This window comes from Silurus aristotelis (assembly GCF_946808225.1).
Source record: "Silurus aristotelis genome assembly, chromosome: 8".
NCBI classification, from domain to species: Eukaryota; Metazoa; Chordata; class Actinopteri; order Siluriformes; family Siluridae; genus Silurus; species Silurus aristotelis.
The window spans coordinates 20,979,953-21,003,314 of record NC_139581.1 but is presented as its reverse complement, the minus strand read 5'-3'; the positions used below and the strand labels follow the sequence as shown (position 1 = coordinate 21,003,314).

General features: G+C 40.2%; 1 protein-coding gene across 1 annotated transcript; it reads right to left on the bottom strand.

The window, feature by feature from the left end:
* Positions 1–1,790: 1,790 nt before the first annotated feature.
* Positions 1,791–8,160, bottom strand: ankk1 (ankyrin repeat and kinase domain containing 1). The gene is made up of 8 exons (XM_083548553.1): positions 7,865–8,160; positions 7,330–7,609; positions 6,016–6,152; positions 5,859–5,908; positions 5,607–5,762; positions 4,738–4,859; positions 4,496–4,529; positions 1,791–4,400 (listed from the first exon to the last, which is right to left on the bottom strand). The coding sequence occupies exons 1-8, from the start codon at positions 8,062–8,064 to the stop codon at positions 3,136–3,138; spliced, it is 2,244 nt and encodes a 747-aa protein (XP_083404679.1). The 5' UTR covers positions 8,065–8,160; the 3' UTR covers positions 1,791–3,135.
* Between the last annotated feature and the right edge of the window lie 15,202 nt (positions 8,161–23,362).

The window sequence follows — 23,362 nt, the reverse complement described above, 5'->3', positions numbered from 1 at the left end:
TGCTGTTTGAAGAAGGGAAGATTTGTGAGGTTAATATCCTCTGGCGAGAGATCAATGGGAAGTGCAAGATGAAATGTTTTTTTTTTTTTTAAACCATTTCACTCTTTTCCTTCACCAATATGCAGAATCTCCATGTAAGTGATATTTTAGAATGTATTATCTTTCTTTTTTTTTTTTATAAAAAAAAAAAAATAAAGACCTTAAACGCCTATAACAGGTTTTCCAATTTCATAGAATAAAATAGGGGACTGATTGAAATAGGTATGCCTAAATATGAAAGCATTCAATTAACACGCACACACACACACACACACACACACACACACACACACACACACACACACACACACACACACACACAATTGGGTGTTCATCCTTCACATTCCTACAATAAACCATTAAATATAATTAATTTTCTAAAAAAAAAAAATCAGAAGCATCTCAATGTGCAGGCACATGGTTACTGCCTAAAAACCATTATATAAACTAACGTTTGTGGACACCAAACTATAAGATTTGTATGTTTTTGAACATCCAATTCCATATTTAGTCCCCATTTGTTGTTATAATAATTTCCACTACTCTGGGAAGATGTTCCTGAAAAGAGGAAGACCAAGGAGGAGGTTTATGGATGTGGTGAGGGAAGACATGCAGGTAGTTGGTTTGAAAGAGGCAGATGTAGAGGACAGGGGGGTATTGAGAGAGAAGCTGAAAGAAGTGGACGACTCTGGGAGAATATTCCACTAGATTTTAGAATGCGCTTGTAAAGATGTGTACTCACTCCAAGTGTGTTATATATATAACCTATAGTGTGCCACTCAACATTTTCCACAGAAATATGTAAATCACATCTTTATTGGGCTGGCTTTGAGCACAGGAGCATTGTCAATTGGGTCTCCTAGTTCAAATAAAATAAAGATTTTTACTCACATTTACAGCATTTGACAGACATCTTTATCCAAAGCAACTTACATTTATCTCGTTCATGAGATAAACTGAGCAGCTGTGGGGTTAAGAACCCTGCTAAAGGGCTCAGGAGTGGCATCTTGTTGGGACTGGAATTTAAACTCAAGACCTTCGTTTCCAAAGTATAAAAACTTAACCACTAAGTTACCACCTCCCCTAATACTAATGAATCCTATACAGTTAGGTGCCTTCAACTTTTTGGTAAGAGTTTGGGGGGGAACCACAAAAGCCTTAAAAAGTTAAGTGCCCCAATAGTTTTGTCCATATAGTGCATTAGTGATATTTTAGTATTAATGAAATGGTATAATTGACAGCCTAAACTAATTTTGTGGAACTATGAACAAAAAGTGCAAACCATTAGCTCTACACAAACAAAATAAAAAAATAAAAAAAAAATAAAGCACAAACGAGCACAAGGCACTGAAATGGAGTTTTAGATGGTGCTGTGATTTAATAGGGCATCTAGTTAGCATTTGACAAGCATAATAAAACAAGCCTCTTGCTAAAGCCAACAGTCTGGACCCAATCAATATCTCTGGTTCTCCTTTGGGGGAAAATTTGTCAGTGAGCATCAGGAAGCTAAGGATTTGTTGTTTATTATTATTAAAGATTGTAAAGCCAGTTTCAGTCTGAAAACTCAAGAAATTAAGGAAATACACCGTCACAATATAGTTATTCTAAATAATTGTAATATACTGTGTATCTGTATGTAGGAAAATATCAAGATGACACTTATTATATTATAATGTGTGTATTGTGTAATACAGCTGATTCATTAGCTCTTCTCTTTTGATACACCCAGAACGTGTAATAACGTGCAAATGTTTGCTGTAAAGGCTTGTTTTAATGACAAAATCTTACACTGTCTTTTCGTTACAGAGAAATAAATAAAACATCAAAAGTGAATTCATTTACACTCCTATTTAGATGTTTTTCTCGGCCATCATGTTATTATGTCACTTCCATTATGTTGCACTTATATAACAGCGGTCTTGTCACCTGACACTCGGTTGCCTTCGAGAACAGTAAAACCAGCTCCTTCATTCGTTTGACCTCAAACAGGTTTCTATGGAGTGCATAGCAACGTTTTGAAGTTTCTCAGAGACAGACGGCATTGTGTCAAGGTCATATAACTGTGTAACATTGCATTCTAAATGTTAGGGTTTTAAATTCCAAAGCAATGGCCTTCGGTTTATCTTCAGAATTAAGAAAAGTACATTTTAATGAAATGCCCTTTTTATTGTTTGTATCATTAGCGTGTGCTACTCCTAATCACTTAGTCTTTAAAATGTCACCGTGACTGATTGCATTGCTAGTTTTGCTAAAGTATTTTGAATGTGATGTGTTATACTTTAAACCTTCATCTTATAACCTTCCCCATGTTTCTTGCTTTGGTTCTCATATTGGCATCTCTTTTCTCTTTAAAGTAAAGTGCAGGCTGTATATCATGCATGATAGATGCTTGCTCTTTCATTAAATGATTATTATTGCTCACGGAGGCTTTTTGGCTTAAAAAAAACTAAACTTGTATGTAAAAATGATTCAGCAAGATTGCTGTGAAACTATGAGTCATTGTGGATCTGCTGCATGTTTCAACAAGTCCCTAGACTTGTTATTAGGCATGGTTTGCTTCATTTTTACTTGAATGGAATTTGAATGGATAGATTTGTCATTAGTTCAGGTTCGCATATTCAAGCAGTGCTTTCTTAAGATTATGAGAGAAAAAAAATACAATGCTGACATTTGAAGGCGTACTGTAGCCAGAGTAGAAGTAGAAGAGAGAAGAATGCAGTCGGAGCAGTTGTGAAATTTATGCTATGCACATACTTTTAAAGCAATGGAATGTTAAGAATGAACTTTATCCAAAGGTAGAGATAATCTAGGTGTTCGAAGTAAATGATTCCCTGACATAGTAGTTCATGCAATTGTGACAAAAAAGTGCTCTGAACTTATATTGAACTATTAACAATTACAGGTTAGAGGAAGGCCTTTTCATTGCATTAAAAAAATGCCCCTGAGTCCAATCAATAGGAATATTTTTAACAGGAAAATCATATGCAGAGCGACGCAATCAATAGTCAAGATCAATGCAGCCCTTCTTTCTCTTTGCTTGTTGATAGTTGTTGTTAGGCGTGGAGCTAAATGTCTGTCCTAGTCATAGATGTTGCCTCACCAAGTCTTTCTGTGCTTTAGTAACTGCACCATCTCCTCGTTGTTGCCTTTCTGAGCCAAATCTAATACCGTATACCCTTTGGAGTTGGCTATGTCCTTATGCGCATTATTCATTAGCAGGGCTTTAACAATCGGAACACTGCTTGACTGCACAGCCAGATGCAGCGGCGTGTCCTTGCTGCCGTTTTGCACGTTGACGTTGGCGTGCCCAGCAATGAGCAAGAGCACATTAGCAAAGCCGCTATTGTGGCACGCCAAGTGCAGAGGTGTCCAACCTCCATCCTCAGAGATGTTTGGGTTGGCGCCGGCATTGATCAGCACCGAGACAACTTCATCATGTCGGTGGTGGCATGCGAGGTGTAGCGGCGTCCAACCTCTTTCACCTTGTGCGTCCACAGAGCCACCATTCTCCTCCAGGACCAACAGAGTCTCTGAGTGTCCCTTGAGCGCAGCCAGGTGCATGGGTGTCCATTTCTGTGATGTCATGACATTCGCTTCCTCACCATGACTCAGCAGGAGCCTGCAGATGCCTGTGCAGCCTCGGAGGGCTGCAAAATGCAGAGCGGTGTAACTCTGTTTGTTTTTGCACTTTACATCTGCTTTGTTGGTTACTAGTAACCGTGCTACTCGAAACTGGCCATGGTCGGCTGCGAGGTGCAGAGCGGTGGCTTGAGTGTAATCCGTCTTGTTTGGATCGGCTCCTTTTACAAGTAAGATCTTAGTTATGTTCAGATGACCGTACTCGCAGGCCATGTGGAGCGCCGTCCTTCCGGATCGTTCTTCTTGTTCGTCTACATTGCTCAAGCGTGAGAGAAGATGGCGCACGACATTCTCATGACCATTTTGAGCTGCGAGGTGAAGAGGTGTCCATCCATCTTTGTCTTTCACGTAGGCACTCGCTTTGGCATCTAGTAAGAGACGCACTGCCCGGTCGTCTCCATTCTGGGACGCAAAATGTAGTGGCGTCCACAGGTCCTCTTCAGGGAGGTTGACGTCACCACCACATTCAACAAGCAGGCCACAGATCTCATGAAACTTTTTCAGCAATGCTACAACAAGCGGCGTGTATCCATTAGCATTTTGGCAGTTCACAGATGCCCCGTGATTTAACACCAGCCTCACAGATTCAGCATTGCCGCTGGCGACGGCATGGTGAAGGAGCGAGTTGTCATTTTTGAAGACTGTTGAGATGTGCTCCTTCTTTAGGACGTTCTTAAAGGTTTCAAAGTCTTTGCATTTCAAGTAAAACACAACGTCATTCTCTGTTTGCAAGGTGGATACAAAACATTGTTTTAATCTATGGAGAATATTCAAAATACAGAAAATGTTATATTTGGAAAAAAAAAAAAACAACAACCTGGATGTTGTCCATCGGGTGTATCGCTTGAGTCCTGGAAAAGCAAAGGTGCAAAGTAAATTTTTCTTCATGATACAAGGGGAAAAACAAGTTTGAAAAATACACCTATTAGGTAATTCTGTATTAGGTCTAGGCTGACAGCCACAAGGGAAGGAGCTTGTGTGAAGGTGGCAGTGATTTAAATTTAAGCTGAGATTTCATTTTTCTGCTGACAGAGTGCTTCATGGTCAAACATCACTTACTCCTCTATTCAAGGATGGCAGAGGCTTTTCAAATTTACATGACCTTTTCTTCATCTCCCCGCCTGGAATACTGTCTGGGAGTTTCAGGGCCTCGCTTAGAGCTTCAGTCATGCACACTGTCTCTGAAGGAAAAAAAACAGATATCATCCTTTTGGGTTGCACAGCGCAAACAGCTTAAAAGCACACTGCAAATCATATTGCTTTACTCCAAGTGTTTTATTTGGCTTAGGTGAATGTTCCTGAAGGTCAAGGCCAAAAAGTATTTTACTGGTGTCCTCGCTCATAGAGCATGGTTGCCTCCATGGAGAGCAATCAAATAGTCTAACACACACCTAGCCATGGATTGTCCAAGTAAGCTACTGTAATGTGCATGTTTGATTACGTTTATCTCATTATAATTTACATTTTAAGCCCATTCTTGGCCAAAAACTCTGACCGCAGGATCTAGAATGCTGACCCTGACATACATTCAGAGACTACACATTTGCTAAGGCCACAGCTTAAACCATCTTTGTAGCTCAGTTGTGAAGGCATTGTACTTCTGAATGGATGGTTGAGTTCAAATCCCTACCAAGCTGCCACTGCTGGACCCTTGAGCAAGACTCTAAATCATCAATTACTCAGTTGCATAAATGACACTATTGTAAGTTGCTCTGGATAATGGTGTATGCTGTAACTAGGAGGTGGTAGCTAAGTGGTTATGGCATTGGTCTTTGAACCTAAGGGCCCAGAGTTCAAATCCCAGACACACTTGTTGCTCTAGTAACAGTGTCCGCCAAATGTTATAAATGAAAATTGCATGTGTTATACATAGGCAATTTTTTTAATATATGTAAAAGGATGGGATTATATATGAAAAAAAAGTTTACCAGAAAAAGAAAGCCGTTCACTCAAATCCTGGCACCAACATTGTTGCATTATGCTGATCATCTCTTCACACTCAGGAGGCTTGTCATCTGGGACCTTCTCCGCATTGGGCCTTTTGCCAGATGTCACCCTGATCAATATTTCAGTCATATTCATTCCTGCATCACACAGCAAAAAAAAAAAAGTGGGATCTGTGGCACAAAAAAGATTAATACTCAAATGCTTTAAGATCTGAAAATAGGATTCAAATGTACCACAGTACGGCCTCTTCTGCGTCAGAATCTCCCACATCATGATGGCGAAGCTGTTTTTAAGGCATAGCAGATTGAGTGCTTAATCAGGCAAAGCAAAGGCACACACATTGTCTGAGTTAATGTGATTAGAAAATCTGCCTGGTTTTGGGATTCTTACCTGTAAACATCATATTTGGAAGTAGGAGCTTCAGGGTTCTGGCTGAAGGTCTCTGGTGGGACGTAGCTAATGTTTCCTCTTGCAACCAAATGCTCAACGAATGAGTCGTCGAATTGAATTATCCCAAAATCTGAAATCTACAAACAAATTAGAATTAACAAACATTAATTTCGGGAAAGTTTTTGCTGCTGAAGTCTGATCTAGTCTCACTCTTCTAGTGAATTGGATTTAATAGAATTCTGTGAAATTTATAAATATCAAATGAAATATATGCTAGGAAAAATAAATCAAACAGTTAACTCATCAATGACTGGGAGATGTTATGCCACCTTCAAGTGAATATTCCTTTCTAGAGATTGTAGACAATTGCATTTCATTTCATTAATAAACAACAATTCTCACTATAACAACCATGTGCATTCTAGCAGCTACTATAAGCAGAGTTTTCCCCTCATTAGTTTCTTTTTTTATATATTAAATTTAACTTGGTGTGCTACCACTGCAAGCTCCTTTGTCCTCAAGACAAACTGTAAGTTTATGCTTAACCTCTGACTGTTACAAGAAACTGGCACTGAAGATTCCTTACAAAGGTATAAATAAACTTGTTCAGACACACTTAATCACCATATCGATAATTACTCATTTTTAAGCTGTTCTTGCTTAGAAGTCCATGTGTACATTATTACTGGATGAAAGGCTAAATGACTGGTGCAAAACAGAGCATGGTTGTGTCCATTGAAAGCGTTACAATAATGGAACACACATAGCCATGGATTATTCTACTTATACCATGGTCATTTACAAGAATTGTTGAAATATGATAGTTTTAATAAATAAATATATATATTTATTAGAGTGAGTAAGAAAGAGAAAGATGCCATTTTTGTTTGGTACATTTCTCAATCTAACCATAACGTTTTTGATTTGTCTTATTAATCTTGTGTTTAGGTCTATTTATCACTATCGCCCAATTCACCATGTAGGTTAAATTAAACGCATTAAATTACAGTAATGATCTATTTGGATTAGTAAGTAAATTAGGAAATGTTCCCAATATCTGCTTCACTATGTACGTATGTGACTGGGATTGTATGTTAATATTGATATAGGCTGACCAGAACTAGCGGTTTGAACACACACCTCTGAACCAATCAGAATTGAGCTTCCAGACAATGTATAATATAGCATAGATCATTACAATGTTAATATAAACCTTGCAGGTGGCACTTCTATGTAAGCCGAACTGTTACAGAAAGCATATACAACATTTTGTAATTTAAGGTTTCACCAACACTACTGATTACGATTATGTACCTTAACATGAAGATGAGCATCTAGAAGAATGTTGGATAACTTTAAGTTCAGATGGAGTAGAGGTGGCTTCATGGTGTGCAGAAAGTTCATGCCAATGGCAATCTCATGGATCATCTGAAACTTCTTTGGCCATGTAAGTGTATGAGTTGTTAGAAGATTATCCAGGGATCCTCTACTCATGTACTCCATCACCACTGCGGAATAGTCCTTGTACAGCCCATAAATACTCATCAAGTATTTAAATTGGATGCTCCCTAATTTGAAGGCCTGCAAAACATTCCTAGGAGAAAAGGATCATATGATATTATGTGATCCATATACAAGCAGGAGTGGAGACTTGTAAATCTGGAAACAAAATTTCAAATCACGATGTGAAGACATAACGTAAAGATAAACAGACCTCCAGATATCTGTAAAGCAGTGTTGTGTCAATGACAGGCATTAAATCAGCCATAAACATTGAACTGAACTGAGTTTAACTTAATGCAAATCATTTGAAGTTTTCAGTGTAATTTTACCAACCAGATAGCCATACCTGTAATCGCTGGCAGTGATGAAAGTCTTAATGGCACATTTTTCCCGCCACAGCTTGAGCTTGACTTTGTACACATGACCGAACTTCCCTTCAGACACTTTCTCCCAATCTACTTCAAATTCCTCTTTCTTGAAATATGTAAACCTTTCCTGCGTGCTGCATTCGAGATGCCCATTTTTCCTTGAAGTAGGTTCTGCCATTTTCAAAAGTTTTCCAAAATCCAAAATCTGTTAACCCGAAACTATGTCTTCACTTCAGTAATAACAATGACACTAACTAGAAACTAGTCCGGGAATGAGGAGGAGTTTAGGGTGCTGTACATTTGCATAAGAATGTCACTTATCCTGTTTTCAAGTTGTACAGGAAAGTCTGCGTTGATTTCCGTCTTCTATCAACTTTGTGAAGACCCAAAAATGTGTTTTAAAAAGAATGACATTCTTTAAGTAAGCATCCAGAAAATAATATACATAGCTCTATGTCCATATCTCTAACCCACTATCACCCATATGCCCATAATTGTAAGTGAATCATACATGGAATGTACTGAAAGCCATTTTTTTGTTAATGCATAAGGTTTAGTTTTAGAAACTCACTTCCAAATTCCTGATTTCTGCTCAAAAAATACAGCATATAAACAAAAGTTAAGCATCCCATTGTATAAGATGTCTTTGGATGCAGTAGCATTTGATTTTTTACTTGCACTTCAAAACCCAAACCTGTGTTAAAGTAAAAGATCTTGAGTGGCCTGCAATAGAGCTCTGAACACTTTTGGGATTAATTGGAACACTGAACCCCAGGGCTCCTCACCCTACATCAGTACCTGACTTTACTAACATCCTTATGGCTGAATAAGCACAAATCCCCACAAGCACACTCCAAAATCTAGTGGAACATCATCCATCACTAGGAGAATGGAGGTTAAATAGAACAGCATATGGACATTACAGGGTGTTCAGTTCAATTGCTTTTTTTTTTTACTTTGTGTAGAACAATTCATGTTTTATTAATATTATTATTATTATTATTATTATTATTATTATTATTATTATTATTATTATTACTAGTAGTAGTAGTAGTAGTAGTAGTACAACCGGAATTCTGATAATGTTGAGACGTTTTTTAAATTTGAATAAAATAAAAACTAAAAGATTTTCCAAAATAACATGAGCCAATATTTTATTTACAATCTAACATAGAAAACATAAATGTTTAAACTGAGTCTGGGCATTGAGGTTATGAGTTTCTGGAGATTTGCTGTTGGAATTTGGCCCTATTCTTGCCTAATATAAGTTTCCAGCTGCTGAAGAGTTCTTTGGCATATTTCTCGTTAAATGATGCGCCAAATGTTCTCTATTGGTGAAAGATCTGGACTGCAGGCAGGCCAATTCAGCACACGGACTCTTCTACAATGAAGCCATGCTGTTGTAATAGCTGTAGTATGGGGTTTTGCATTGTCCTGCTGAAATACACAAGGCTTTCCCTGAAATAGAATAGAAGAATATTGGCTCATGTGATTAAAAAAAAGTCTTTTAGTTTTCATTTTATTCAAATTTTAAAAACGTCCCAACATTTCCGGAATTCGGGTTGTAGTAATATTATGATTATGTAAGATATTCTTACATAATCTGCGTCATCTGCATTAAATTTTTTGACCTGAATAATACTGAATCATTTTAGTTTATACAGTTTAAATGTTGGAAAATTTCTGTGGTATCAAAGCAATAAAGCCCTTCACTTTACTTCAATCCAGATCACACCAAGTCAAGTCAAGTCAAGTTTATTTGTATAGCGCTTTTCACAACAGACATTGTTTTAAAGCAGCTTTACAGAAAACAACAGTGAAGGTGAATGGTGTGCGTTTGTCCCTGATGAGCAGCCGTGGCGACAGTGGCAAGGAAAAACTCCCTTAAATGATATGAGGAAGAAACCTTGAGAGGAACCAGACTCAAAGGGGAACCCATCCTCATATGGGTGACACCACTCTATCAATTATAATTTTCTTATAGCAGAATGGCCTGTCACATTTCCCTCCTTGAATATAAAGGTTTATTGATTTATTTTGGATTATCTTATTATTATCACAAAGGAAATATAAATAACTTTTCCATTTGCACCTAATGATTTCATTTAAATGTGGCATGGATTTCTGTAGCACTCGTTCTTGTTATTCCTCAGCTGTAAATCTTGTTTTGTTTTGTTTTTTTCCAAGCGAATGACAAGCATCGGTCTTTCCTGCGTTCCTGCCGTTCTGGATCTGTCTCTGTGCTGTTCGCATTTCCAGACGGCTAAACTTTTTACACTTTCAATTACAGGAATCTATTAAATGGTTTATAAATAATCATCTCTGCCACAATTCTCCCCTTTTTGTCATTTGAATCTGCCTTGCCTCCGGCTTGCAACCATTACACTGCTGATTTATACACAGAGGTTTCCTAAAGGCACTGCTTACTTGTTACAGTTTAATTGGTGTACCTCATGTTTTGATCCAGAACAATGTAACTGGAGAAATGAATAATGAGAAACCTTGTGTATCAAATTAAATACAGCCAAACCAAATGATGTATACATGTGTGTAAGTGTGTGTGTGTGTGTGTGTGTGTGTGTGTGTGTGTGTGTGTGTGTGTGTGTGTGTGTGTGTGTGTGTGTGCATGTGCATGTGTGCGTGTGTGTATGCCTGGTAGGAAATAAGAGGTATTACCGAGAAACATCTGACATCTCAATTCACATTCCACACATGCTGCACTAATAAAATGCCAGTGTGATGGTTGCAAATCAACTACAGTCTATATTGTAAGAGAATCTAACCTTTTCATATCTCAATTAAAATTATTATAGAAACAAAGGAGCTAATATTAAATTAACATTTTAATGCCTGCCAATTAAAAGTACATGCATTTTGCAACAATCCTGCCAAAGTTTACTCAGATCTAAAACGTGCCTCAATTCTCACATTGCTGTAGTTTAACTGAAGTTTACCATCGATCTGGTAAATCTGTTAAAACAATGAGATAGAAAAGGTTTCTCTGGCCTAAACATTTTCCCAATTTTTTTTCCTGTGAGTTAAGCAGGCTAGTCATGAACAGGCTCGTGAACCGGTTAAAGAAGTCTACTGACAGATGTCTTGCCAATTTTGTGTTTTTACTATTGTTGTTTGTTTGCTGATTGGATTGTCGCCTGAGCTAATCTATTTAAAACCTGCCAGAATGACCAGCCACAGTGTGATCAATGCACATCTAGGAATAAATGCTTTTGGCAGGGCTTTGGATGCCTTTCAGCTCACAGCAAATTTGGCGTCCCTGTCAATGCCGAGAGTCACATGCGGCCAGTGTTGTGACCTTTATACGTGACTGCTGATAATCATCCAAAAAGCACACAGAGAAAAGAATAACCTGATGCTACACCCAAATTCATGACTCACTGCCATCTCATCTGTTACATTTCTTTCTAGGAAGAAAGCAAGCCACATAATTACTATTATTGTATTAAAAAAGCTGACTTGCTGTGTCTACAAAAGATCCATCTGCTTCTTTCATAAGAGAGCCACAAGAAATGCGAGGTTTGCCACATTTGCAGCATGGGTTGCTGATAATAGAAAGAAAAAAAAGAAATAAAATAATAATAAAAAAGAGAAAAAAGAGACTACATAGTCAGATTATTTGTATTATAAAAAAACAGTAAAGAAAAATACAGTCCTAAGATGACTTTTTTTTTTTATTTATTCCTAAATTTTCTCACCATCAGAAAAAATTCCAAGGGGAAACAATTTTATGTCTGTCAGTTGTTGACCACATTAGTGACCAACATCCCACCATTATCAAATTCAATTTAATTAAATTCTATTTTACTTGTATAGCACTTTTTTAACAATTGAGATTTTACTAAAGCAGCTTTACAGAAATAAATAGATTTCAAATATACATTTTAGCTTCATCAATTAGTCTCTATAAAAGTTGACTGTGGCAAAAAAAGATCGTATGAGGAAGAACCAGTGAGCGGAACCAGCAAGAGGGTGACATCAACTATGAACAATGTAAACGCTTTGGGAAAGGCGCCCGGAAAATGCTCTGAAATAATGTGTGTAATCAGTCAAAAATTGGACGCTGGCTGTCACCGGCGGGGTGACGTCACGACAAGGAAGTATAAAACACACATGGAGTGAGGCGAGCCCCAGCTTCTGTTTGTTCACAGAGCGCTCTGTGTGTATGTGTTGAATTGTCTGTCAATTGTTCATCAGAAAAAAAATTAAATAAACAAATTTAAAATATTCCCGGAAGAGGAGCACGATGTCGGGTCTCGAGAGAGCCGGCTGCATGTCAATGCCATTGCTCCGCTCCTGTGCAGCACTCCCCGAGGAGAGCGCTCGCGCTCCTTGTGTTTATGGTTCCGCTCTCACTAAAGCGGAGCGGCACGACAGTTCCTGGGGCATTTTCGGGGGTTGTGACCTGCGCCGTTGCCAAGCTACATAATTTAGCCGGCTCATGAGCAGAAAGATCCTTCGTCCAGTAAGCTGGACAAATGCTCTCTGACACCGATATGCAACGTCCATGTCGGGTCTCCTGTTCTTTCTTGACCTGCACATTGAGGTGTCATTGTTATGGGCGAAGCCCCTTAAGCCGCTTTTTGGAAGCTGCATTCACACGTCATGGGGCAGAAAGTACACAGGTATGGGAAATGCAACGGGTTGAAGAGACGCTTGTGAGCTATCTCTCTCCCGGGATCGTCTCATCCATCAAGACCCCAACATTACCTACGAAAAACCTGCGTAATACATTGGCGCTTGTAGGTAAGGCAAACGACCTCGGCAGGTCAAGTTGCTGCATCCCTGCACACCATGGCTGTCATGCAGGTGTATCTGGACGGTGGACCTGGCCCTCGGAGCCACTAAAGAGACTGCTAGGGCCATTGGCCAGTCCATGTCTACCCTTGTCTCGGCAAAGAGGCACCTCTGTTATCTTCAATAGGAGGGCTATGTCGAAAAAGTCAAGACATAGGACTTTCTGGGGAGCCGGCAGTGAAGGGGTGTGTTGCACCGCAGTATCCGGTGCCCACCATGCCCCGGCCCCTTAAGGGACCTGGTCTGTTAACCGTGCCACTGAATGTGCTTCAGGGTACGGCCGGCTCCAGCAGGCACTTTTCTTAGTCTCATAGTGGTTCAGGAGAACTCGCCGCCTGGAAAGCTCTGCCAGACGTGTCTCAGTGGGTCCGCGCACTGTAGAGCGAGGCTACCCAATTCATTTTGAGTCTCATCCGCCCTGTTTTGACAGGGTTTATCCCACTCTGGTGGGAACCGAGCAGGCTTTGGTCATGGAATAAGAAGTAAACACTCTCGTGAAGAAGGAGGCCATTGAGGTGGTCCTTCCTTCAGAGTGACAGTCCGGATTCCACAGCCGGTACTTCATATTTCCCAGAAAGGACGTAGGGTTGCCTCCTATTTTGGATCTACGTCAGCTGAACCGCTCACTCGTAAGACTTAGGTTCAGGATGCTGACCCTCAAACAGTCATGTCTCAAATCAGATCTAAGACTTTCATGTGTCCATCCCTCCTTCTCACAGGAAGTTCAGGTTCTTCCATTTGGCCTTGCCTCTAACCCTTGTGAAGGTCAAGTCAAGAGTCTTGATTAACTTTTGACTTGACCTTCAGAAAATGTGTCTATGCGGCTCTGGTCTCCCTGAGACTCGAATATTAGCTCGATCAGAGCAGTTAGCTGTCCGGCATTGAGATGTCGTTTTCACTCACATGAAGGTTTTGGGGTTTCAGCTGAATGGCGATGCCTTAGATGTTTGGAGAGATCCCGGGTTTCTGTCTCACGGCCCTGTTTTGGAAGTTCATAGTTGTTACATAACGCTTACGACAGATGCATCCCTCATGGGGTGGGAAGCAGTCATGAGTGGTCGCTCCGCCCAACGTCTATGGGAAGGGCCCCATCTACTCATCAATTGCCTGGAAATGCTGGCCGTGCTTCTAGCGTTGAAGCATTTTCTCACGGACATCAGAGATCACTACGTGCTGATCCGAATGGACAACACCTCAGTGGTTTCTTACATCAACCATCAAGGAGGTCTGTGCTTGCACCCCCTGTACAGGCTGGCGCACCAGATCCTCCTGTGGGCCCAGGGGAAGCTACTCTTAGTGAGAGCAGCTTACATCCCCGGTCGGTTGATTGAAGCAGCAGACACCCTGTTGAGGGAGGGGTTGAGACCCGGGGAATGGCGGCTCCATCCTCTCATGGTGGAGCAGTTTCTTGAGAGATTTGATTTCGTGTCTCAAGAGACGTCGCACTGTCCCCTCTGGTTCTCCCTTACTCTTCCAGCCCCATTGGGGGTGGACGCCATGGCTCATGGCTCAAGCAACTTCAACCCATCTAAAGCAAATTTTCATAGTGCTGGCTTTGTGCACAGGGGCATTTTCAAACTGAAACAGTTTTAGGTCTCCTAGTTCCACTAAAAGGAAAATGTAATGCTACTGTACCAATGACATTTTATTCAGTTGTGTGCCTCCAACTTTATGATAAAAGCTTGTTAATCAACCACAAATGTCTGGAAAAAAAAGTCAGGTGTCCCAATACTATTGTATCTCAATCACAAGTAAAGTAGCATTTTAATTCTGGTCATTATACAGAGACAGTTCATTGTGACATTTTTATTAGATGGTATCTAATTACAAACTGACCAATTTCGTTTCATTGAGGCACATAGCTATCAACAGTATAGCATAAAAATTTAAGTGGTATTTACTTTGTAAAAAAATCCAACATAGCTGGCCATCATTAGGTAGACTGACTGGTTATAGTCAAAAAGTTATAGGCACAAAAATGCGATTCTGATGAGTTCTCCAGGACCGATACATTATTATAGTAATAGCGTATAGTCAGTGATGGGAGTTCTTATTTTAAACACATTGAGTCTAAAAGCCTTTTAAAATCCCTTTTAATTGCTATATGGCTCAGAGAAATGGATCACTCACACACATTATTTTTCACATTAGATGGAGCAGAAAAAGGTCAACCTGATGAAAACTGTGAAGAGAAAAAGCTGACATTGAACATGGCGGAGTAATGATGGGTAGAAATTGTTGGCCAAGAATTATTGAGAGCGTGCTTAGGAGTGCTGAATGATCTCCAGGCTCTCTCTGGAAAAGCGAGGTAGCTAAGACTCACCCTCGCACACTCCAGAGCAGTTCCCCACACACACTCGGATCAAGGTGTAAGCAGGCAGTGGCATCGTTAATCATCTGGAAGAGAGTGATGGTAAAGCGGGCTCTTTTTGACAGCGCCACGGGAAGTAGGAGGATGGAGGCCTTATGGATCTACAGGTAACCTGGCAAATAGAATTGAGGATACGCAGTGGGAGAGAAAGCAAAAAACTTCAGATATACAGTGGAGTCAGAAAGTTTTCAGATAGTTTCCTTTTTTCCCTAATTTATTAACACATAATTAACACCTCAAGGGTATAGGACACGTTTGTCATTACAGTTATGAATCTAATTCACGGACTTGCTCCCTATCCAATCTGACATAGCTTGAGAGAATCTCCAGAGAAGATCCTCAAACTCAGTGTGCCATGATCATAGCATCATAATTTTCAGAAGCAGACAGATGGATCCTAGTGCAGGATTTCATATATTGTTAACATAGTTACAAAAGGCAAACAATAAGACTAGGCAATTGTCCGAAAAATGAGGCAGACAACAAGCCAGACATACAGCAATTAGTCACAAACTAGTTATAGAGACTCTTTATAGACCCGGTGATGGGGCGAGACTGCAAAATATAGTGCATTCAGAAAGTCACAATACAATCGTTCAAATTGATTTTTATCTCAGTAATCTACACTCAGCACCCCATAATGAAAGCGAAGACAGAATTCCAGAATTGTAACCATTTTTTAACTATTGAAAAAACAGAAATATCACATGTACATAAGTATTCTGATGCTTTACTCAATACTTAGTTGAAGCACTTTTGGCAGCAATTACAGCTTTGAGTCTTTTTGGGTATGACGCAACAAGCTTGCACCCCTGGATTGGGGATTTTTGCCATTCTTCATAGGCTATCTCCTCAAGCTTGGTTAGGTTGGATGGCGACCATCGGTGAAGCCACTTTCAGGTCTCTCTAGAAATGTTCAGTAGGGTTCTGACTGGGCCACTCTAAGTCATTCACAGAGTTGTACCTAAGACACTCCTGTATTGTCTTGGCTGTAGGCTTAGGGTTGTTGTCAAGTAATCAGGTGAACCTTCCACCCAGACTGAGCTCCTGAGTGCTGTGCAACAGGTTTTCATTAAGGATATCTCTGTACTTTACTTCATTCAGCTTTCCCTCAACCCTTAGGAGTGCTGAATGATCTCCAGGCTCTCTCTGGAAAAGCGAGGTAGCTAAGACTCACCCTCGCACACTCCAGAGCAGTTCCCCACACACACTCGGATCAAGGTGTAAGCAGGCAGTGGCATCGTTAATCATCTGGAAGAGAGTGATGGTAAAGCGGGCTCTTTTTGACAGCGCCACGGGAAGTAGGAGGATGGAGGCCTTATGGATCTACAGGTAACCTGGCAAATAGAATTGAGGATACGCAGTGGGAGAGAAAGCAAAAAACTTCAGATATACAGTGGAGTCAGAAAGTTTTCAGATAGTTTCCTTTTTTCCCTAATTTATTAACACATAATTAACACCTCAAGGGTATAGGACACGTTTGTCATTACAGTTATGAATCTAATTCACGGACTTGCTCCCTATCCAATCTGACATAGCTTGCGAGAATCTCCAGAGAAGATCCTCAAACTCAGTGTGCCATGATCATAGCATCATAATTTTCAGAAGCAGACAGATGGATCCTAGTGCAGGATTTCATATATTGTTAACATAGTTACAAAAGGCAAACAATAAGACTAGGCAATTGTCCGAAAAATGAGGCAGACAACAAGCCAGACATACAGCAATTAGTCACAAACTAGTTATAGAGACTCTTTATAGACCCGGTGATGGGGCGAGACTGCAAAATATAGTGCATTCAGAAAGTCACAATACAATCGTTCAAATTGATTTTTATCTCAGTAATCTACACTCAGCACCCCATAATGAAAGCGAAGACAGAATTCCAGAATTGTAACCATTTTTTAACTATTGAAAAAACAGAAATATCACATGTACATAAGTATTCTGATGCTTTACTCAATACTTAGTTGAAGCACTTTTGGCAGCAATTACAGCTTTGAGTCTTTTTGGGTATGACGCAACAAGCTTGCACCCCTGGATTGGGGATTTTTGCCATTCTTCATAGGCTATCTCCTCAAGCTTGGTTAGGTTGGATGGCGACCATCGGTGAAGCCACTTTCAGGTCTCTCTAGAAATGTTCAGTAGGGTTCTGACTGGGCCACTCTAAGTCATTCACAGAGTTGTACCTAAGACACTCCTGTATTGTCTTGGCTGTAGGCTTAGGGTTGTTGTCAAGTTATCAGGTGAACCTTCCACCCAGACTGAGCTCCTGAGTGCTGTGCAACAGGTTTTCATTAAGGATATCTCTGTACTTTACTTCATTCAGCTTTCCCTCAACCCTGACCAGTTGCCAAGTCCCCTCACAACATTATGCTATCACGACGGGTGGGAAGTAACGAAGTACAAATACTTACTGTACTTAAGTAGATTTTTCTGGTATCAGTACTTTACTCCACTATTTATTTTTCAGACAACTTTTTACTTTTACTCATTACATTTTTACCCAAATATCTGTCATTTTTACTGCTTACATTATTAAAACGGACTTGTTACTTTAGTTTTGATCCATTGATTTGGTGAAATATTATTTTTTTATTTTCACTGCGTGCCGATTTCAGCCGAACAACCAATTTCCTGTCATTGCGCGTTCAATCCACTGGTGTATAAAGTACGGACTCTCACTCACCACAGAAGGCAGTAAGAAGTTTGTGGTTAATGTGAATAAGACAGAGGGAGTCAGTGATGTAAACATGACTGAGAACAGACACACTCATGATCATCATCATCTTTTCTCTGCTTGTGTTCTATATGTGGATCTTCAGCCTGGACACATTCATTGGGTAACAACATTTTTTATTAGTTTTGTATTAATATATATATATATATATATATATATATATATATATATATATATATATATATATATATATATATATATATATATATATATATATATATATATATATATATATATATATAGCCAATGTAGGGACGATAAGATTGGGGTTATATGATCGTATTTTCTTGACCTAGTAAGAACTCTTGCTGCCGCATTCTGAACTAACTGAAGCTTGTTTATTAATGATGCAGGACATCCACCTAGTAATGCATTACAGTAGTCTATTCTAGAGGTCATAAAGGCATGGACGAGCTTCTCTGCATCAGATATAGATAACATATTTCTTAGCTTAGAAATATTTCTAAGGTGAAAGAAGGCTGTTTTTGTAACTTGATTGATGTGATTTTTGAAAGATAAGTTGCTGTCTAAAATAACTCCCAGGTCTTTTACCGTTGAACTAGTAGTTACAGAACAACCGTCTAAATGCAGGCTGAGATGCTGGAGCTTCTGTGTACTATTTTTTGGGCCGATGAGCAAAATCTTAGTTTTATCAGAATTTAATAGCAAAAAGTTATGGGTCATCCAATCTCTTATTTCTTCAACACACTCAGTTATGCAAGCTAATTGAGCTGTATCGCCTGGTTTGGATGAAATATATAGCTGTGTATCATCAGCATAACAATGGAAGCTAATTCCATGCCTTCTAATAATATTTCCTAACGGAAGCATGTATATTGTGAAAAGCAGGGGTCCTAGAACTGACCCTTGTGGCACGCCATAATTTACTAGCATTATCCTGGATAGCTCTCCATTTAAATCTACGAAATGGTAACGATTGGACAGGTAGGATTTAAACCAGCTTAATGCCTGTCCCTGAATACCGATGTAATTCTGTAAGCGATCGAGGAGAAGATCATGATCTATAGTGTTGAACGCAGCACTAAGATCTAGTAAAACTAATAGGGAGATGTAGCCTTGGTCTGAAGCTAAAAACAGGTCATTAGTGATTTTAACTAGAGCAGTTTCTGTGCTATGATGGGGCCTAAAACCTGACTGAAACTCTTCAAAGATATTGTTCTCCTGCAAGTGGTTACATAACTGGGCAGCGACAATCTTTTCTAAAATCTTAGACATAAATGGGAGATTTGAAATTGGTCTTTAATTCGATAGCGTGTTTGGATCCAGATTAGGTTTTTTAATGAGGGGCTTAATAACTGCTAACTTGAGGGATTTAGGGACATGACCTAACGATAGTGAGGAGTTAATAATATTGAGAAGAGGTTTACCAGCTGTATATAACACTTTCTTCAGTAGTTTAGTGGGAATTGGATCTAACTGACATGTTGTTGATTTAGCTTTCATAATAGCATCATACAGCTCTTCCTGTCCTATACATGTAAAACAGTGTAGTTGTGGGGTTGTAGGTACGATTGTGTCGGGAAATGCTGTCAGAGGTTGAACTGCCACAATTGTTTTTCTAATGTTATCTATTTTTTCAGTGAAGAAATTCATAAAGTCTTCACTACTAAACTGTGATAGAACACATTTTTCAGATCCCTGATTTGTTGTTAATTTAGCGACTGTACTGAAAAGGAACCTGGGATTGTTTTTGTTATTTTCTATGAGTTTGCTCAGGTGTTCAGCTCTAGCAGCTTTTAGCGCTTGTTTTTTTCTCTCCAGATTAAGTGCTGTTCTCTTTAGGGCATGCGTATGACTATTATACCAAGGTGCAGGTGCTTGTTCTCGAACCTTTTTTAACCGGATGGGGGCAACAGTGTCTAAAGTGCTAGTGAGGATAAGGTCTATGTTGTTCGCCATCTCATCAAGATGATCAGCAGTTATGGGTTTAATGTGAAACTGAGATAAATCAGGCAGGTTATTTATGAATCTGTCCTTAGTGGTTGGAACAAAAGTCCTACCAAGTCGATACCGTGGTGAAACACGGTTAATCTGCTCTACCGGTAGTGTGTACAGTATGAGATAATGGTCTGTGATGTCATCACTCTGGGGTAAAATATCTGGGGGTCTGTACACGGTGACCAGAGCGAGTTTTCTATGTATGTCTGAAAGTGCAATTTTAAGAACGAGCACTTCAAATGATTAAAACTGAATCCTAATCTCTGACTAACATTAAGAGAGGCACTATAAATGGTTCCTACACCCCCCCCATGACCAGTCTGACGGGGCTCATGCTTATAAACATATCCTGACGGTGTAGACTCGTTTAGACCCATATAATCACCTGGTTTAATCCAGGTCTCAGTGAGACAGAGTTCATCGAGATTATTATCTGTGATCATCTCATTTACAATCAGTGCTTTGGGTGCAAGTGATCTAATGTTTAAAAGACCGAACTTTAGAACTTTGTTGTGTTTGTTTATCTGGCATTTTTCAGTTTTAACTGCAATAGGATTATTTCTGGATCTTGTGTATGTAATTCTTGGTTTTACTACACGAGGAATAGATACGGTTTCTATAAACTGGGCTGTGTGTGAACTTGTAACTATTTGGTCTGTTGTATGCGTGTTCTGATAGTTGAAGATTTCTTGATGTCTTACCAGTCAGATGGTGTGAAGCATCCTAGAGATGTTATCTGATAGCACTGCTGCTCCAACTCTGCTGGGGTGCAGGCCATCAGGGCGGAAGACCCTAGGACGCTCCCAGAAACAGTTCCAGTTATTGACAAAGAGAAGTTTATGTTCTCGACACCATGACTGTAACCATTCATTTAGAGCTAAAAGTCTACTAAACTTCTCAGCCCCTCGCTGGTAAGTGGGAAGAGGTCCTGACACAATGATCCTCGTTGTGGGTGATGTGCTGCGTACCGTCTCCACCAGGATCCTGAAGTCCCTCTTTAAGATCTCTGTTTGCCGCAGCCTGGTGTCGTTTGCTCCGGCATGGAGAACAACCGCTCCGAAGTTCTCGTTCAGGATCGCGGGTACCTGCGCAGCGACATCCAGAACACGAGCACCAGGAAAACAGCGAGTGTGCACCTTACCTTTAGCTCGGGTAGCGCGGACATGCCGGACGATGGAATCTCCGAGAATAACAGTGTCGCGTTCCGTCTCGCGGAGGGGGACGAAGCGGTTCTCAAGCGAGGCCGGTGGTGGAGGTGGAGACGTCCTCGATCGGGGCTTGGCTTGTCTCTTGGACCGCATCCAGGGTCCATGTTGCACCGGTGCCGGAGTTGTAGGTGCGCTGGGCCTGGGCAGAGAAGCACACGGAGTTGATGTGCTGGGAGCGTTAGGTTCAACCAGGGAGTTTACCTGGGATGAGTGCGCGTCCGCCCGGGATGTTTCCAGCGCCGCTTTCCACTCTCGCAGCCGGTCATGCTTTGCATGAAGCTCGCAAATCTGTTTCTCCAATGCCTCCATCTCCAATGCCACCGTTTGCAACTCGAACGAGTCCTCACCTGTGCTCGAATGCAGACAAACAACCGGCATAGTGCTTATAATCACGAACAGATTTATTATACAGAGATGTGAGTGAGAGAAAATAAATATAAACAACACTAGTGATAGTCGAGTTAACTAACTACAGGCACAAGTCAGGAAGACAAAAACAATTAAGGATTATTAAAAGAGGAAAAACGGATAGATAGATAGATAGATAGATAGATAGATAGATAGATAGATAGATAGATAGATAGATAGATAGATAGATAGATAGATAGATAGATAGATAGATAGATAGATAGATAGATAGATAGATAGCAAAGTTTGTTTGAAAAACGCAGAGAGAGATACAAACACGTAACTCGTGCCAAACAAGTCAAACACAGGAAGCTACGTCACAGGACCTGTGTCTGTGTCTCTTTGTCTTTGTCTCTGTCTTTCCTGCTTATTTACATGTCTAACAAAGTTTTGAGTATTGAAGTAATGCCATTAGTGATCTATGATGAAAGACTTCCCTGGTTTGATTCTTACCTCTACTTTCATATTGAACATTATAAGAAAATTTTTAAAAACAGAACAATGGAAGATCATTAAAATTGGTTGCTGGCAAATCATGGTATATCAGTGGTGCAAGTGTTGGAGATGTGGTTCTTGTACCTGAGTCACTTCTCATAGACTTCGAGTTGCTGAGAGAATGTACAGGAAAGAGAAGTTTTGACCCTCTACCATCATGATCTAAGAGAAAACACTGGTCTCCTAACTATAGAAAAGCCAAGAGTCCAATAAGCAAAGGCTTGTTTGCCTCTCCTGTGTTGGTGTAATGGTCAGTGAAGTGGTTGCTGCTATCTGAGTCACCCAGTTTAATTCCTACCCCTTAGATTTCCTTTAAATTGTTTACGTTTTTAAAAAGAACCAAAAAAAGGTCCTAAAAATCAGGTTATTGCAGAGAATCCTGTGGCTCAATTGGAAGAGCTTTACCTCTGGGTTGAGAGGTTGCCGGTTCAAACCCTGGCCAGGGCTCAAAGTTAAGAGTGCGGAAGGTTCCGGTGGCTGTAGTAAGGAAGGTGTCAGAAATAGCTGCGTGGAAGGTTGGATGTGGTTTCGGAGGGTGTATCCAGAAGCAGGGGGGCAATATCCAGGCATCTGCCCCCCCTGGTGTCTGCGTAGCTAAAAACAGGCGTTTATGAAGCAAAAACGTTCAAAAAAGTATCGACTTAGGTTTTTGGCAGAATATTTCCCTATATATGCAAAACTATCACCCTCACTTTTTCTGAGGCTGTGAAGCAGCCAGTATTCACAGCCTTTGTTTAGGGTCAACTACCTCATTGCTCACCAGACACTACTTTCCACACAGCTTACCCAGTGTGGGGACAAGCCAGATTCGAACCAGCAACCTCTGAGTTCAGAGGCAAGGGTTTTATCACAAAGCCATCAAGTCCCACAACCCACCTTTTTTTTTGGGGGGGTTTATCGTTTGTTTCAGGCTTCAAAGCAAGAAATTCAGACCAGCCAGAAACACAGAAAGCAGGACTCGAACCCTGAACCCCACCAACAGCGAAATACCAGTCTCAACCCACTGAACCATCGGGAAGGACCGGCTGCGGAGATTGTTTAGAGCAGGTCTATATTTTCTTTCAAACCATCAACACAAGAATATAATGCTAAAGACAGACATAGGAAGCAAACCCATGACGTGACTAGCAGGATTCGAACCCTGATTTACACCATTAGCAAGGCACCAGGATTAACCCACTGAACTATCAGGAAGGACAAGCTGGGATGCTTGTTTAGAGCAGGTCTATCTTTCTTTTTAATCCATCAAAACAAGAATATGAAGATGTAGGAATCAGGAATTTAACCTACCTCATGACTAGCAGACAGGAAGCCAGGTTTGAACCCTGACCACCAACATTAGCAAAGTACCAGCGTTAACTCACTGAGCCATCAGAAAAAAACAGGATGGGAAGCTTGATTAGAGCAGGTCTATCATTCTTTTTAAATCATCAGCACAAGAATTTAACGGTAAAGAAAGATGTAGGAAGCGAATACAGATGTA